This window comes from Gallinula chloropus (assembly GCF_964237585.1).
Source record: "Gallinula chloropus genome assembly, chromosome: 8".
Lineage (NCBI taxonomy): Eukaryota > Metazoa > Chordata > Aves > Gruiformes > Rallidae > Gallinula > Gallinula chloropus.
Genome location: NC_140093.1, coordinates 5,487,924 through 5,503,643, shown reverse-complemented (window position 1 = coordinate 5,503,643; position 15,720 = coordinate 5,487,924). Strand labels below are relative to the sequence as shown.

Sequence of the window (15,720 nt, the reverse complement as noted above, 5' to 3'; positions counted from 1 at the left end):
GCAGTGCTGCGCTGTGTCAGCATTGGAGGTCAGTTCTGGCTGCAGGGAGTCACATCTCTCCCTGGAAAAGTGATGCTGAGTCACCAGGAAAGGATAGGGATGGCCCTTTGGAATAAATGGAATTCAACTGTGTGGAAATGAGGTGCAGTAGCTCAGGTCCAGCTGCCTGAAAATCCCTGGTTAACCCCAGCAGAGTGCCCAGCGACTTCTTTTGATGCAGGAAATCAATGCATCCCATTGCATTTATTTCCTTCCCCCACCTTGAGTAATGCCAATCCCTCCCCTCCTCCCCCCCCCCCCCCCCCCCCAAAAAAAAAACCAAAATAGGAGCCCAGATTGCAAATCTCCTCTATGTGAAGAGCTGTTTTTAACTTGGGAGCAGAAAGGCGGGGGCGACTCGCTCGCCCGTCATCCAATGTTTGCCGTTCGCACAATGCTATCTTCTGTAAACATGGCAGCTAATGAGCGTGCTGCCTAACGAGCGTGCTGCCATGGGCAGCCTGGGTCCTGCAGCTGGAGATGGCAGCAGTGTTCATTGGGAGAAGAAAGCCCTCTCTGCACACCACATTGGTGTGTGCTGTGTGCTGAGTTTGGACACCGGGCTCTGGTCTCCTTCCAGTCCCCCACCAGTAGCACTCAAGCTGCACCAGTATAAGGGCAGGCAGCACAAAGCCAAGTGCTGTGGGCTGTTGGAGCAGACATGTGGCACTTGGGGAGTATTTCTGCTGTTCCTTGTCACAGGGTGAAGCTCCCATTATGAATTTCACATCCTGGTGCCATCCACACTGGTTCCGTTTTGCCTCCTGCTCTGTTACAGCCGGTTTTTCCTGCCAGTGGCATCAGGAGCTGCTTTTCCTCTGTGACTGGGCTGTGAGGATGCTGGGGAGGAGGGTAGACTTACAGCCCAGAAAGTCCTCCCTGTTTCCTGCACTGCTTTGCACAGCCCTGGCTGCTCCCAGACGCCTTTCATCGCTCTGCTCCCATCCTCCTCCCCTCTCTTCGCTCTCTGCCTCTGGCAACACGTGAGTACTTACTTCTTTCTGAGGCTCTGTTGGTTATGTAGCAGCTCGTCTGCAGATGAGGTCAGACCCCGTCTTACTTCTCTCTCTCCCGCCCGCGTGTGCTGTCAGGACTCAGAGCAAAACAGGGTTGGTGGCAGCAGGCACAGCCAGTCTCACTAGAGGGAGGTTTCACCTGCACCCACCCAGCATGAGTCCTGGGAATGTATGTTTTGGTGAGAGGAAAAGGCTGGGAAAGGGAGGGAGGCGATGGCTGCTTCTGGGAAGAGTCCGGAGACGTGTCCTGCCTGAGTGGGTTGTGAGCAGGGTGGTAAGGCATCTCCCAAAGTCTCCAGGCTCAAAGGTCGATGGGACCAGAGGGGTGCTGGCACCTAGGGCATCCTTAGGCTTTGATGGGAGTGAAGAAGCCCTTAGAAGGGTTTGGGAAGCTGGGGGTGGTGGTGATGGGGAACGGTGGGAGAGGAAGAAACGAGAAGTTGGGTTGCAGTGAAGGGGACTGTGCAACAGGCCAGCCCAGCAACTGCAAGCCAGGACAGGAACCATACCATCTGCCAGCCCAGAAGATGCTTTCTGAGACCACTTTGGTGGGGCTGGTTTTAACACAGCAGTGTGGAAACAGTGCTGGTGCCCATGTTCAGCTCTGAGCTGTGGTACTAGCTGCTACCTCAGCAACAGTTCTGCAGCCCTTGAGGGGGTTTTCATGATGCAGCCTTCATCACCTGGCAGGTAAAATCTCAGTCCTAGCAAAGGAATATCAGCATAAAGGTGATAAGGATGGCTTTCAGCAGCTCCATCCGACCAGCCGCCGTTGCATCACGTTACAGCATGGAAATCAAAATATTTTTATCCTGACAGCTTTATGCCAGGTAAGGACCTGTCCTGGGCACATGCAAGCAAGAACTGAAGAGAAGAAATCACTCTTCAGAGCTGGGTTCCCTGGTTGCCTCAGGTGGTGGTCTTAGTGTACCAACAGAGTTTGAGCTGCCTGAGAAACAGGAGAAAACCTACAGGCTCTGGCAACCCCAGGCACGCCTGCAGCAGGCGATGGGGCGATGCCACCAAGCAGCAGGTCAGGGTTGCAACCTGGACAGGGAGTGGTACCCTCACTGCGGGCAGCTGGCAGACCCCATCCTGCTGAAGGTTCTCTGGGTGGCCCAGCTGAGCATCGAGTACCAGCTGCACTGCCAGGAGTGCCTGGGGACCAGCCTGGCCATGCACACATGGAGCCTGCAAGATGCCCACACCAAGCTGGCTGGCACCTGGCAGCAGGCAGCAGAGCAGGCAGCAGAGCAGGCAGCACAGCTCTGCGGGGCAAGAGAGGAGAGCAGGAGGTGGAAGAAGCTGATTGCCACACAGCAGCTCCTCCTGCAAGCTGGCCCCAACGCATACTGCAAGGTACGTGGCATTAGGGGTGTAAAATCTACTCCCGTGCAGGATGCTCTTTGCTTCATCCTGTCTTTGTAGCCCTGCTGGGGTTACATTTTGACCCCAGAAAAGTGCTGGCCAGCCCTGCTACTGTCCCTGGAGCTGGTTCACCACCTTCACGGAGACCTCAAAGGTCCTTGCTGGGGAATCTCCCTTTTTTCTGCTACCTACAGGTAGTCAAAGCTGCAGAGTGTGGGAGAGAGGGAGGGGGTCTGTGGAGGGCTGGCTGGGGACATCTGCTGAGAGCCCCATGTCATGCCTCATGCCAGGGAGACTGTCCTTCAGACCAGTGAAGGGTTTATGGATGCTCCTGGTGATTCCTCTTCTTCCCTCTCTGAGCTTTTCCCACCCTTTCTGCAGGAAGCCTGCTGGGGTTGGGAGTGCCTTGCCTGCTTCCTCCCCATCACAAAACCAACCCACTCCCTGATTCCTGGAGAGCAAAAGCCACCCAAAGCAGATGATTTAGGCCCGTGCAGGACCTCACTGATACTTCAGTCCCCTCACTGCACCAGGCTGTTGTGGAAAGCAGGATTTGATTTTTTTTTTACCTGAGCAGCATCCCTGACCCTTGTCCTCTGCCTTCTCCTTTGGTTTCAGACCAAACAGACTCTTAATACCTTCCATCTATGCGCTTCCAAACACAACAGCCTTATCTCTTGAGGTCTCCCCTGCTGCTTTAAAGCAGCAAAGCTTTGTTTGCCTTGCGGGGGACCTGTGGAGTGCCCCTTTCTGCAGACCCTAGTCCCTCTGCTGACTATTCCCCCCCTCTCCAGTGCCACCTCTGCAACAAAGCCTTCATGAACAACTCCTTCCTGCAAGCCCACGTGCAGTGCTGGCACACACAGGCCACTGAGGCAGGTGAGCACTGGACAGTGTCTCCCTCCCCTTCCCCAGAGAAGGATTTTCCCCACTGGATGTAGCTGCTGGAAGCCAGAGTGATCATAGGAGGGTAAAGGCAACTTCTTCTAACTTCTTTCTTCTTTGTTTCTGTGAACATCAGCTGGATGCTTTCTGCTTGCAGCCTTCCCCTCAAGCACAGGGAGGACATGCAGTCGAGTATTAGACAGCTCATCTCTGTGCCTCAGTTTCCCTAAGGACCTTCTCCACCCTAAAAATCCATAGGGATGGGGCTGCACTGGGGAGTTCAGGAGAGTGTTTTGCTAGGGTGGGCGAGGGGTTCACCTTCCCCATGCCCCATTTTTGGCAAGAAATCAATTTTCTTTACAAGACGCTTTGAGAGGTGCAGGTGCAACGTGCTGTGAGAGAGCCCCGGGCTCGGTTTCAGCTTCACCTGCACCCAGCACTTGAAGCTGGCAGATAAAAAAGCTGCCTGTGCTGTTTGCTGGCAGGCTGAAACCCCAGCCCAGGGCTGATGCAATGCAACAGGCTGAGCTGCGCTCTAGAGGCACCTTCCCTGGTGCAGCCCCAAACGTGGAACCAGGGTGTTTCAGCTGCTTGAGGCAGGAAGCCCAGTGTGCAGCCACACTGCTCCACCAGCTGCTCAGCTCTCCCAGCTTACCAGAAATTAAATAAATACATAAATAGAAACAATCAGAGGCTGCGTGGCCACATCCAGCATGGTTCTTCCTGCAGCTCAGCTACCTGCCCCTCCAACCCTAGACCCTCCCGTGGTCTCACTTGGTGCTTTAGTAGCATTTTTCCACCCCACCCCATGCAAAAACCTGGTAGGAGCTGACAGATCCCATCCCTTGCTCACGGCACCTCTGTTGCCCCAGGGGCTTTGCAGAGAGGCTGCAGGTGGAGCAAATGGAGGCTGAGGAGCTGAAGGCAAAACTCCAGGAGATGCAGCAGCAGCTGGAAGCAGAGGGGTGCAGAGAGGGTGCAGAGAGGCTGCACAGGGAGCAAGTTGGTGGGGTGGGGGGCTGGGGGAGGGCACCACTGCCCCTTTATAAGAAATGCGTAGAAGCAGCATTGAGACCCGGAGCAGTTTTGGAAGCAGGGGTGAAAAGGTCCCTGGGAAGTATCTGGGAAGTACCTTATGGTGGGGGTTGTGCTTATTCCTTTGGAAAATCCATCCCAAAATATTCCCATGGGAAAGAAGGACTGTGGAAGCACACTGTGCTGCCTTAACCTCCCCATGGTGTGCAGGCCAGCCTTGAGCCACGGTGGGTGTGATGAGAGTGTTAGTGCTTATCCCACCAGTGTCAGGGCAGAAGCCCCAACCCTTGGTGCTTCTGCTTTGCAATCAAGACATCTCCCACCCTGGTTTTTTTTCTGTTCCCTTTAGGAGATGGAGAGAGCTCACCAGCAAGAAGAGGAGGGCAGGAAAGACTTGGAAAAGTGAAAGAAGGAGAGGAAAAAGCTGCATGAAGAGATTGATGGCCTGAGGCAGCTCTTCCTGGAAGCTTTTGAGGACCTGGCCAGCAGGAGCAGTGCTGTGGAGGGGATGAGCCCTGGGCTCCTCAAGGTAGGCAAGGGGATGTCCAAGCCTCCTGCCTTGCCTGGTCCAATTGGTATCACAGGTTCATAGACCACAGAGGTGTGGAGGCATTTTGGGGTTGGAAGCAGCAGGTGGTCAACGATCCGCTGCCCAGGAGGAAAACAGATCCTACCATGGGACACACAGCTCCTTCCTCTCCCAGCTCCAGAAACTGCAGGAGCTTTGTGTCAGAAAGGCAGCAGTGTCCAGTGTGTTACTCTGTTTTCAGTCTGCAGACTATGTTCACTTTTTCACTCCTTGTACTTCCCATTTTTTTTCCATTTGAAAGAAACTTCTGTAACTTTTCTTTTTACATCTCTATATATTCATTTATCTTGTGTGCATGATTTTTAGGGAGTCATCTGCTGTAGTGTGTTTTTCCTGTTTTCTCTGAGGTTTTGGTACCTTTGGCATTGCACTGTGTGGTGATATCCTCATGTTTCTGGCTGCTCTTTTCCAGTGTGTTTCTGTCCACTGTTCTGTCCATGTGTTTCTGTGTTTCCTACACCCATAGGCTGTTCCTGCATTCACAGCTGCTGCTCCCAGGTCACCACAGCCTATGCGAAGACCCCATGGGTGTCTGCGAAGGGTCGGGCCATGCTCTGGAATGCCCACTGTAGGATCCCATCCCAGGTGCCCTGTTGAATAACAGCCCCAGAGAGTCAATCCCTTTCTGTCCCCCTTCCCCCACCCCCCTCACCATCCCCTGGCTCGTCCTGCCTTGAACCCCACCCCACATCATGTCACCCAGTGGGTGACACCAAAGTCGTGGTACCCTGATCACCGTACCTCACCAAGGAGCGTGTCGAGCTCGTCCCGACTCAGCACGGGGTTGTTATCGAGGCATCCGTCCTCTGCCTGGGGGAGGAGAGGTGTCCTGCCAGCCTCCCTGCCCACCCTCCACCCACACCCCTCTAGCACAGGGCTGGTGCCAGCCATCAGGCCCTCAGCTGCTGCAGCCTCCGCTCCTCCTTCTCGTCCTCTCTGGCATCGCTTCACTAACTCGCCACTGCTGCAGCCAGCCTGTCCCCATCCACCCCAACCACCACTGCTTGCCTCATCGCTCCCTTTGCACCCTCTGCTGCTGCCGCCTCCAGCCCCTTCCCACCCCCTGCCCCCCTTGCCCCCCCCAGCACTGGTCGTACTGACCTTTGGGGCCTGCAGCAGGTGGTCACTGCCCATCACTGCGCTCTCCCGGCTGCCTGTCTCCAGGGTCCCCACGCAGGATGTGCAGAGCAGCAACCCCCTACAATCGCTGGGGGTGACACAGACCATTTGGGGGGGTTAGGGGGTGGTTTAAGGTTGGGATGTAGGGAGTGGCAGGGGCTCACCTGGGGTCCCTGCTGGGTGCAGGACAGTGTTGGGACATGGGGATCTGTGTGAAGCAGCGGCCACAGATGCTCCCGTCACCTCCACCTCGCTGGGTGCTGCATGCCTCTTCCTCTGGGTTCTTGGAGGGTTCCTCTGCAGCTGTTTCCCCCTCCTGAAGCTGGCCTGGCTCAGACACGTTCACCACACAGGAGCCGCACCGCCATGTCCCGCTGTACAGCCAGAGCGGGGCAGTGAGGGACAGCCAAGGGACAGTGGGGTCCTTGTGGCACCCTGAGGCTCACCTGGGGACACGGGGCAGTGGGGGCACCAAGCAGGCGAGGTGGAAGGCCCTGGGGCAGCCGTCGCAGCAGATGAGCTCACCTCCATCACCACACACCGCGCACTCATCCTCGTTCTCCTGCCCCGGGGGAGTGGGCAGGGGGTCACTGCCAGCGCCATGGCCACCCAGCAAGCTGCAACCTTGGCTGTGGTGGGGCTCCTGCTGGCAGGAGACTCCCCTCTCCTTGTCCTTCAACCTCCTCACCCTCTGCCCCTCTGACACCCACCCTGCACCAAACACACAAAACCTCTCCTGGGTGGGAACTGCCCATTTCTGGGGGCCACAGCCTGGTGACCACCATCAGCTTAGCCCTGGGTTGCCTGTGCTCAGCCAGGCCAAAGGGAGATGTCAGGGACAGCCCGGAAGCCCCCAGCTCACCAGACACCCCTTGGGGTGCATCAGGTGCCATGCCCAGGGCTCACCTGGTGGGGTGCGGTGTCCAGGCTCTGCACAGGGGTTGCTGGCAGCTGACGCTGGGTGTGCAGTCGAGGCTCCCCGCTCTGTGGGCATGATGAGAGAGGGGTTGCAGGAGCTGCCAGTACAGCCCAGCACAGGGGGACAGCACCAGGCCATGACCGTGGTGCAGGTAATGGGGACCCCCTGCTCCAGCCTCAGGCAGCTGCAAAAGGGGGGTGAAAGTGTGCACGGGGGGGGAAGTCTGTACACTTTGGGATGCCTTGGGCCTTGTCGGGGGTTTCAGGCTGCGACTTCTGCTCTTGGTGCCCAGGTCCTCGTATGGCTCATCCCTGGTTTTGCTGCCCAACTTGGTGCTACCTACAAGAGAGGCCAAGAGCAGCTCCAGTGCAGCTCCTCCATGCCCTCCTGCCCAGGAGGTACTTCTGAATTTGGGGACTGAACTGGGCAGGGGCAGCTGGGCTGGGCTGAACCTACCTGGCTCCAGCATGTGTTTGAGGAGGATGCCCTCGACAGAACCATGGGTGACCGGCCCCTCACTGCCCGCCACAACCACCGGTCTCTGCCCCGAAGCAGCAACCACCTGGAGAGCTGCAGACAGGAGGTGGGGGGTGCTCAGCATGGCAGGCAGCCCCCCCCTCCCTGCCTGCAAATAAACAAGGTATGCGGGCAGACGCTGTCCCAGGGTGGGTTCAGAACTCACCACTGGCACGAGGTGTGCGGGGGGCATCTGCGCTCTCAGGCTTCTTCACAGCCCTTGCCTTTGCCAGGGGCCCTGCAGCGGCAAGAGGGTGGGCATCAGGGAGCACAGCACCCCATTGCACCTTGGGGATCCCCAGCATCGCACTCCATCTCCATCCCACCCCAGGTCTCCGTACCAGGACTGGCTCCGTGCCGCAGGGAGGGCTGCGCTGCTCGGGCCCCATCCCCCTGTTCCTCGGGGGCTTTCCTCTTGCCTTGGGGTCTGTGCGGGGCCGTGGGGCTGGGGGAGAGGCGCCTGCTGCGACGCTGCCTCCCCAGCTCAACCTCTGCGAAGGGGACAGGGAGAGGGACAGGCACAGCCAGCCCCAGGCGTCATCCCTGGCAGCCCCCACAGAGCCTGTGCCCATCTGTCCCCCTCCTACCTCTGGGGAAGGAGCCACGGAGGGGCCGGAGCTGGCTGTACCGCTCCAGATTGTAGTCCTTGAAGAGGACGGTCCAGAAGTCGTGGATGGCAGCAGCGTTGCGGCCCAGCAGCCAGGTGAGCAGCGCGTGGAAAGCACGGTGGGAGCCCTCCCGCTCCGTCCGGCTCAGCGTCTCCTGCCAGTGCCACCATGGCCCATCGGCAAGCGTCCCGGTGCCACCAGCCGACCCCGGTGCCTGCGACGCGGGCATCCTCTCTCACCCCACAGCCTCACCTTGAAGACGTGCTCGGGGACGACATCGTGGTCGGCCAGGCCGTGCAGCAGCGGGAAGACATCATCCACCGCCATGGCGATCTCGGTGCGGTGCAGCTTCAGCAGGTGCCGCAGGTCACCCTCGCCCCCCGGTCCCGCCATGCCGGGCTGAGCAGCGCGCCCCAACGCTCCCCTTTAATAGACAGCGGTGACTCGGTCAGGATCCGGCAGCCCCACTCATTTGGGTAAGAGGCTGCGTAACCCGAGATCCCCCCTCCCGCGCTGGCTGTCCCTGCGGCGTGGCCGGGCTTGTCCTGGCACTACCACCACATCCCCCAGCCCTGCGTGAGGGTCGGGTTGTTTCCCAGCCTGGGACATCAACAGCCGGTGTGACATTCGCTGCCCGTGAAGGACACCTGACCCCATGGTGACCACCCCAGGGTGGTCAGGGAGAGGGCCCAGACAGGGTGCTGGTGCAGGGACCCCCCGTCTCTCTCACTCATCCCTGTGGTCAGCCAGGCATCGGCCCAAAATTTCTGGACTTTCCACAGTACCTTCTGCTCTCATCCAGAAACTCGGCCGTGGGAGCACGTGGGAAGCAACGTCTCCACAGTGGGGGAAACTGGGAATATTTGCCCATGGCAGCTGGCAAACTGCTGCCCCTGGGGAAGCACTGACACCCAAGGAACTCCACGAGCATGAGTTGGGGTACAGTTACAAGCCTGCTTGATGCATTGCACTGCTGCCCACCAGCCTGCCACAGGCGCAGCAGCCCCGCGGGTGAGCCTGGGGATTCCCTGGGCGGGTGCTGCCCACACCTCTGTCATCACCCTCTGGGAAATTGGGCAACAAAGTGATGTCACTGGAAATGCGCAGCAGTCAAAAACCTGGAGCAAAACTGGCTCCTTGGGAGCATCAGGTGTATAAAATTTGGGGGGGGGGGGGGTGTGTGAGGGGGCCTGGCTGCTCCTTATAGGGCACCCCAAGAAGGAGCAAACTCTAAAGTTCCCATCTCTCTTCCTGAACATTTGGGATTTCTCCAAGAGTAGTTTCCAGCCTCTCTCCCTCCAGAGTTGTGTCCCGGCTGCCCTGACCATGCACAGCCATCCCCATGCCACAGGGCAGTGCCTGCGCCTGCTGTGCAGTGAAACCCAGCCCAAGTGGGATGGGAAAGGGGTGCAAGAGGGGGTGCTGCACTGCATGAAGCACAGTGGTAACACATAGGGATGGTTATTGGCAAGTCCTAAAACACTGGAGCCATATCCGTTGGCTCCAATGGCAGAGACTGCTGTCCCAGAACTCCAACACCTTCTGCAAGAGCAGGAAACGCCCACATATGTCTCTGGTTAATAGACTGATGTCTTACCCACAGCAACTACCTGAAGCTCCTTTCAGGACTTGGAGTGACTTTCCCTGCAGAGGCACCGGGACCTATAGCATCCCCTCCCAGAGATCCCCGGCAGCCCAGCCACGGGTGCAGGTGAGCTCAAGCACGTTCACGACTGCTTCACATGCCTGATCCACCCTTCCCAGGAAAAGCGTTGTCACCCGTGTCCCGCTTGCAGAGTCACAGTTGGTTTGTCACCATCACGCAGGGCAAAGCTCTGGTGGTGGCTGCCCCACACCCAACCTGCTCAGGGGCAGCAATAATTTGTGTTTTGGGGCTGCATTTTCTCATGCCTCTTCCCCTTCCTGAGAGGACAGAGCAGCAACAAGGTGAAGAGGCACATGTGCCCTGGGGAGATGAGAGAAGCATTTCCCCGCCAGGGTTTTGGGATGCCCTCTCTTTTGGATCACTCCCCTTGCAGAGACCAAAGCGAAAGGTGCACGGAAGGCAAGCTCAGTTTGAGCTCAAATCTGACTGCAAAGGCTGAACTTGTTTCTCCACAAGCCCCCAGTTACACCCCAGTTAAATCACCACCTCGGCCTCCGCCCAAAGCGGTTGTAGCCCCCGGGATGCGCCTCGATTCCCTCCTCCCTCAAAAAGCCGTTGAAGCAAACAGACCCTCCTGCCTTCCTTCCCTTCCCTTCCCTTCCCATTTCCCATCTGTGCAGAGGTCCCACAGTGCAATGGTCTCTTGGACACCACCTGCCCCAGGCTGGTCTCATACAACACATCCCTGAATCAGAGTCGGGAGAGAACAGGCAGAAGCGGGGAGCCCACCCATGGGATCACCCTGGGAAGGCAGGTGCCCCTACACTGTGTCTCGGACACCGAGAGCCCAAGTGCAGTGCTGCCACCATGCGCAGGGGTCCCACCCTCACCCCTTCCCTTTGACATTCCCTTTTCACCATTTTTGGTTTTTAAAAAGAAAAGGGGGAGGCCTCATCCTGAACTCCCCTTTGCAGCAGCTACCGCTGCCCCACGTGGTCCGGATGCCTCAGAAGAGCCCAGCAGGGAGAGCTGGAGTAAAGAAGATTGATTTTTAGCTTCAGTTTCCTCTTTCCTCCCCCTTCAGAAAGAAGGACCAAACCCCAGAGGTACGTTATATTAATTTATTTGGGACACACCAAAAATAAAAGGAAGAGTCAACAACTGTTAACGTACAAAAGTACAGAATCCTGGGACAAGATTTACTGTCCTGATTAAAAAGGCACCATGGTCCCAAAGAATAGTAATCAGAATACATCATTTAGAAACATTTCCCTCCCCCCCACCCGGTTGCAGCAGAATCGGAGCCAGGCTTTGGCTCTATCCACAGTCAAACCCAGTTAAAAACAACCAACCAAGTATGATTTAAATGTGATAAACACTGCTCAGCCTGTACGTGATGTCATGGAAAGACTCACAGCCTACAAGACAGTCGGACTGCTTTTTTTTTTTGGTTTTTTTTTTTTCCATTTAGCTAAAAACAGTGAAGGTGACAAACCACTAAGTATGTAACCGAGGAAGACAGCGGACTGCTGACGCCTTCGGCTCGACATTTTAAGACACATGAGCTGAACTAAAGCCGGCAGGCTGAGTCGTGGGGCTTGTGAATGAAATGTAATTCCCTGGGGTACGCAGGAAGTCGGATTCGACCCCCTTCAATTCCCTGAATCCCTGAAAATCGTAAAGCACTACACAGCCGCGTTCCACATTCGAGTCAGCGCCGGCGGAGCTGCTTCTCACGCGAGCGCTGATCCTGCCAGCTGTGCCTGTGGTGCAAAGGGGGGGTTACAGCAGTTATATCATAAGAACTCTTTGAAGTTCGGTGAGGTCCAAGCTCAATTCCCTGCTCAAACAGAGCTGCTGGTGTGGAAGCCCAGTGAGAGGCTCTGAGTCCAGCACCTCCAGGCTGGAAGACAAATAGTTTAAACGTGACATAATTCGCACAGGGAAGTCAGTGAAGCGCGTCAGAGAGAGGAGGGGAGAGAGGGCAGCGAGCTCTCAAGCAGTGGAGGCCAAAGGGTGGCGCAGAATGGAACCTGTAACGACGCTACGAGCGATGGGGAATACGCTGGACTCACTAAGTACTTTGGAGCAACTTACCATGAAGAACCTCTGAGAGACATGAAATGAGGATCCCGGTAACTACTAACGAGTGAGGTCACTGGGAAGCCGGCGTGTCACTCGGAGCCGGACAGATCCATCCACAGGCAGAGGGACGGAGCAGAGTTACACCAGAACCTGCCTGAGCAGCAAGGCCGGGGTCAGCGCCGCTGCCTCTCGCTAGCTGTGCTGCGTCCCGCTCGGACCAGCAGCTCACGGCACGTTGCGCTCCTCCTTTGGCATAGGACTGGAAAGCAGTCCAAGAGCTGATTCATTCAAAGCAAAGGAACTGTCAAATCATTCGTACATGCATTTATTGTTAAAGGGAGCAAAAGCCAGAAAGGATGAAACGGCATCAGTGAAACCATGGGCGGGACGGAGCGGGAAGGAACTGGGGAGGATACTGGAGTGGGGAAACCAGCATTCACACGGAAAGGGCAATCTGAAAACCAGGCAAGTTTGCACTCTTTCTACCAGAGAACTTCTGCGGACAGATGGAGACTCGGGGGTTTTTTTTGTTTTCAGTGTAGCCTGGTGAGGGTTGGGCATCTCACCAGAGGCCTGCAGCACTGGGTTGCACTGAAAGGGCAAGTCTCTCACCTTTAGAAACCGGGAAAGCAACTCTAACTACAACCGACACAACATCGCTCAGACTGAGGTCTCTCAGGGCGAGGGGGTTTGTGCTTTGTTCTAACTCCAGGTGGCAAACAGCCAGTTCCACCTGGATGGACCTGGGCCTGGGGGAGAGGGAAGGGGGAACAAGCCCAGATTCAGGTGCCTTTTGCTGTATGTACCACAGCTACCCCACCTGGGAAGGCTTGTTCCTCCCCTGCATCCTAAGGCGGCAGGATGAGAGTTTACAAGTCTTCCCATCTTAAAACTAGAAACAAGGAGATTTGCAGCCTTACCCCTGCTTCACTCCCCCCACCCCCCAGAAGATAAAACATTACCACTCTGTTTAGGATTCACACCTCAGATCCTAGATTAGGGACTTCATGTTAAAACTCATCCAATTATGGGAAGGTTTATCCTGACCAAGGAAACGTCAGTAAAATAGAATCTAGAATAAAACATTTGGAATCAACACTGCTTTTACATCCAAAGCACTCAAACGTCTCCCCATCTCTCTCTCTCTCTCTCCCCCACCCCCTTCTCAAGCAAGAGAGCAATGCCTTCCCAAATCTGCAGGGTGCCTCTCCAGGACCAGGTAATTCAAGCTGAAAACCAGCTTTCTTCCTTGTAGAAACAACGCCAAGCGCCGCCGAAAGGGGCCGAGCATCTCCCAACTCCCACTGAAACCCGTGGGAGCTCAGGCTGTTCAGCACACCGATTCTCCCTTAGCAAACCAGTCCAAGTTATCTCCCTGCAGCAACGGCGAGTCCTGTTCTGTACTGTTAGGCCACCACTGGCTCAGAAACGGTGAGAGACTTCCCAAACCCAACTGATGCGGACGGGACCTTGGAAGATGAGGCTTACATGCTACGTAACTGTAGCTCATCAGCCACGCTGGAGCCTTCACATCGTTGGCCACCGACTCCTTGTCCTTCCAGATTCACGTGTTTTAAGTCCTTGCCGCTGTTGCTGTCGTCCCGGCGCTCTTCCCCGGCGGCTGGATGTTCTGAGCTCTGGCTTGGGGAATCTATAACAATCACTTCCAATCGATGGCGGGGTTTCAAACTTGCCTCACGTGTGCACTGCCACCTCGTGCTCCAGCAGCTCTGCCTGCCGACCGCGCCGCGTGCGCTAGCAGTTTTTCACCTTCTCCACAGTCTCGTAGAAGCCAGGCCTAACCCTCCTGATGCTCATCCGTATATGCTGGCACTCCAGGGGCATGGCGGCGCTCCCCGCGGTGGCCGTGCAGCGGCGCTTCCTTCGGCCCCGCAGCGAGAAGGCGGGAGGGCCGCCGTTCTCCTCCTCGGCGGGGTAGGACTCATCCACGCTCGTGCCTTCGTCCGATTGCTCGTCGCTTTTGAATTTCGCTTCCTTCGCTTTGCTTCCTTCCTTCTCCTCCCTGGCAAGTTTTCTGAAGTGCTCCAGGCATTGTATCTTCTGTCTTCTTTCCATCATCTTCAGCTCCTGCTTGTCTGTGAAATCCTGGTAGTACATTTTCCTTTCGCTTCTTTGATCTTCCAGAAACTTCCACTCGATGCTAGTCATTTTTATCCCACTGTACTCCTCCAGTTTGTCTCTCATCGGCGTGTCCGTGCAAAACACGTCAAAGAGCTTCTCCGAACTCTCGTTGAATCTGTCTGCTCGCTCGGAGAAAGCCTGGTTCTGTCTCTGCTTTCTGGTCTGGTACAACCTGGTGAACTCCTCGTACATTTTGAGGATGAGTTTCTTTATGTTTTGCGTCGCAATGGTGTGCAAGTTGCAAACCAACCAGTGCTCTTGCAGGTGCTCAGCGAGCAGCTGGGCGGCATCCTCTTTGGAGCGCTGGGCCTGGCCAGCTCTTTTGGGCTGCAGGAGGTACAGCATGTTCTGAACCACATCCTTCTTGGTTGGGAGTATTCCCTGGGTGAAACCCGAAGACTCTATGTATTCAACAGTCCCCAGAGTCTTCCGTACTCTCACCTCGGTATCCAGTGATTCCATCACTGCTTGTTTAACTTGTAGTTAAGACATAATCTGAAAGACCAGGAGGGAAAGGGGGAGGGGGGGAGAACTATGTCAAATGAAGCTGCTTTTTGTTTTTTACATACATACACAGCAAGAACAAACAGAGGAGCAAACGAGCTCGGGCCAACGAGGTCTGGGACTTTTGTGGTGAAACCCCATTGCCATCAGGCAGCTGTGGTGTCAAGCTCAGCCCCTCTAAACATCTGCACATGCAGGGTGCCTCGCTGCCCCAGCGCCACGGTGTGTCTGCGTGCGTTAATTGGGATTTAATTGGGCCCGGGACTGCGGATTGTAAATGAACAGTGAAGGGAGGCAGCCCAAGGGCGTCGGGCACACTCGTGCCGCGACGCCGGTAAGGGGCTGCGGGAGACAGGCGGGCTCGGTTCCCCCGCGACTCTCCTCGGCACCCCCGGCCCCGGCGCCCGGCCCGGCCCCGCCCGCGGCACCGAGGCCTCGGCCAAGCGTTACTCATCGCAGCCCGCTGCGGCCCTGCCGAAGCCCGGCCGGCCCCGCCGCATGACTGGCGCTTTTCCCGGCCGCGCCGGCCGGCCGGGGAACCGGGGCGAGGAGACATCGCCGGGCGCGGCTCGACCCGGCCCGGCCGCCGAGGAGGAACGCGGGGAACCACGAGGCCCAAGCCCACCGAGGACACCGGGCCCCCGGGAGGCCTCGGCCAGGCCCACGGGCCTCCCGCCGCCTCGGTTCTCCTCCGCTCCCCCTCGGCCGGCGGGTCCCGGAGGCGGGGTGGGGTGGGGTGGGAGACGCCGGGTGCTGCGGGATCGCCGCCGGGGGAGCGGGGCCGAAGCCGCCCGCCGCCCCCTCCCCCCCGCAGCGCTGAGTCACGGCGCGGCACCGTGAGAGGGCCCCGGGCGCCGCCCGCCCGCCCCGCCTGAGGCCTCCTGTGGGCCCACGGGCCCCGGGCGGGGGTCGGCGGAGCCTGGCGCGCCCTGCCCCCGGCCCGGCCCGGCCCCTCCCCTCCCCGGGGCTCACCGCCATCTTGGAGGGGGGTCTGCGGAGCCTGCGCAGGAAGGAGTGGGGGGAACAGGCCGAGGTTACCGCCGCCATCTTGGAGAGGGGCAGCGCCAAGGCGGCTCCCGCCCGCCCCCTCCCGGAAGGGACGGCGCGCGCCGGAAGTGCGCCCCGCCTCGCTCCTGACCGTTTCCGGCCGTCAGCGGCCGGCGGGAGAGCTGTTGCGCGGGCAACATGAAGCAGCGCGTGAAAAAGAGCACACGCCCGACGAGGGGGAGGCGAGGAGGAGAAGGGTCCCGCGCGGACAGCGGGCGGAGCCGATTGGCCGAGCTGCGGGG

General features: G+C 57.7%; 3 protein-coding genes across 4 annotated transcripts; 1 reads left to right on the top strand and 2 right to left on the bottom strand.

Annotated features, from left to right (window-relative positions):
* Window positions 1-2,063: 2,063 nt before the first annotated feature.
* Window positions 2,064-5,170, top strand: DZIP1L (DAZ interacting zinc finger protein 1 like; the record flags this gene model as incomplete). Its single annotated transcript, XM_084267176.1, is given in 6 exon segments — window positions 2,064-2,414; window positions 3,218-3,302; window positions 4,192-4,310; window positions 4,693-4,746; window positions 4,750-4,851; window positions 5,054-5,170. Coding segments are annotated over 6 exon segments (828 nt in total).
* A 271-nt stretch (window positions 5,171-5,441) lies between these two features.
* AIRE (autoimmune regulator) lies at window positions 5,442-8,487 on the bottom strand (the record flags this gene model as incomplete). Its single annotated transcript, XM_084267153.1, has 12 exons — window positions 5,442-5,522; window positions 5,674-5,742; window positions 6,034-6,130; window positions 6,216-6,425; window positions 6,498-6,613; window positions 6,958-7,035; window positions 7,200-7,309; window positions 7,427-7,540; window positions 7,653-7,724; window positions 7,828-7,977; window positions 8,074-8,248; window positions 8,347-8,487. The coding sequence occupies 12 exons, from the start codon at window positions 8,485-8,487 to the stop codon at window positions 5,442-5,444; spliced, it is 1,413 nt and encodes a 470-aa protein (XP_084123279.1).
* A 2,503-nt stretch (window positions 8,488-10,990) lies between these two features.
* LOC311194346 (uncharacterized protein) lies at window positions 10,991-15,487 on the bottom strand. 2 transcript variants are annotated; one of them, XR_014617443.1, is made up of 3 exons: window positions 15,404-15,487; window positions 11,798-14,422; window positions 10,991-11,603 (listed from the first exon to the last, which is right to left on the bottom strand). XR_014617443.1 is itself a non-coding variant. In XM_084267435.1 (2 exons), the coding sequence occupies exon 2, from the start codon at window positions 14,387-14,389 to the stop codon at window positions 13,541-13,543; it is 849 nt and encodes a 282-aa protein (XP_084123561.1). In that variant the 5' UTR covers window positions 14,390-14,422; window positions 15,404-15,487; the 3' UTR covers window positions 10,991-13,540. The 2 variants fall into 2 exon arrangements, 1 of the variants encoding a protein (XP_084123561.1); XM_084267435.1 differs by having other exon boundaries at window positions 10,991-14,422.
* Between the last annotated feature and the right edge of the window lie 233 nt (window positions 15,488-15,720).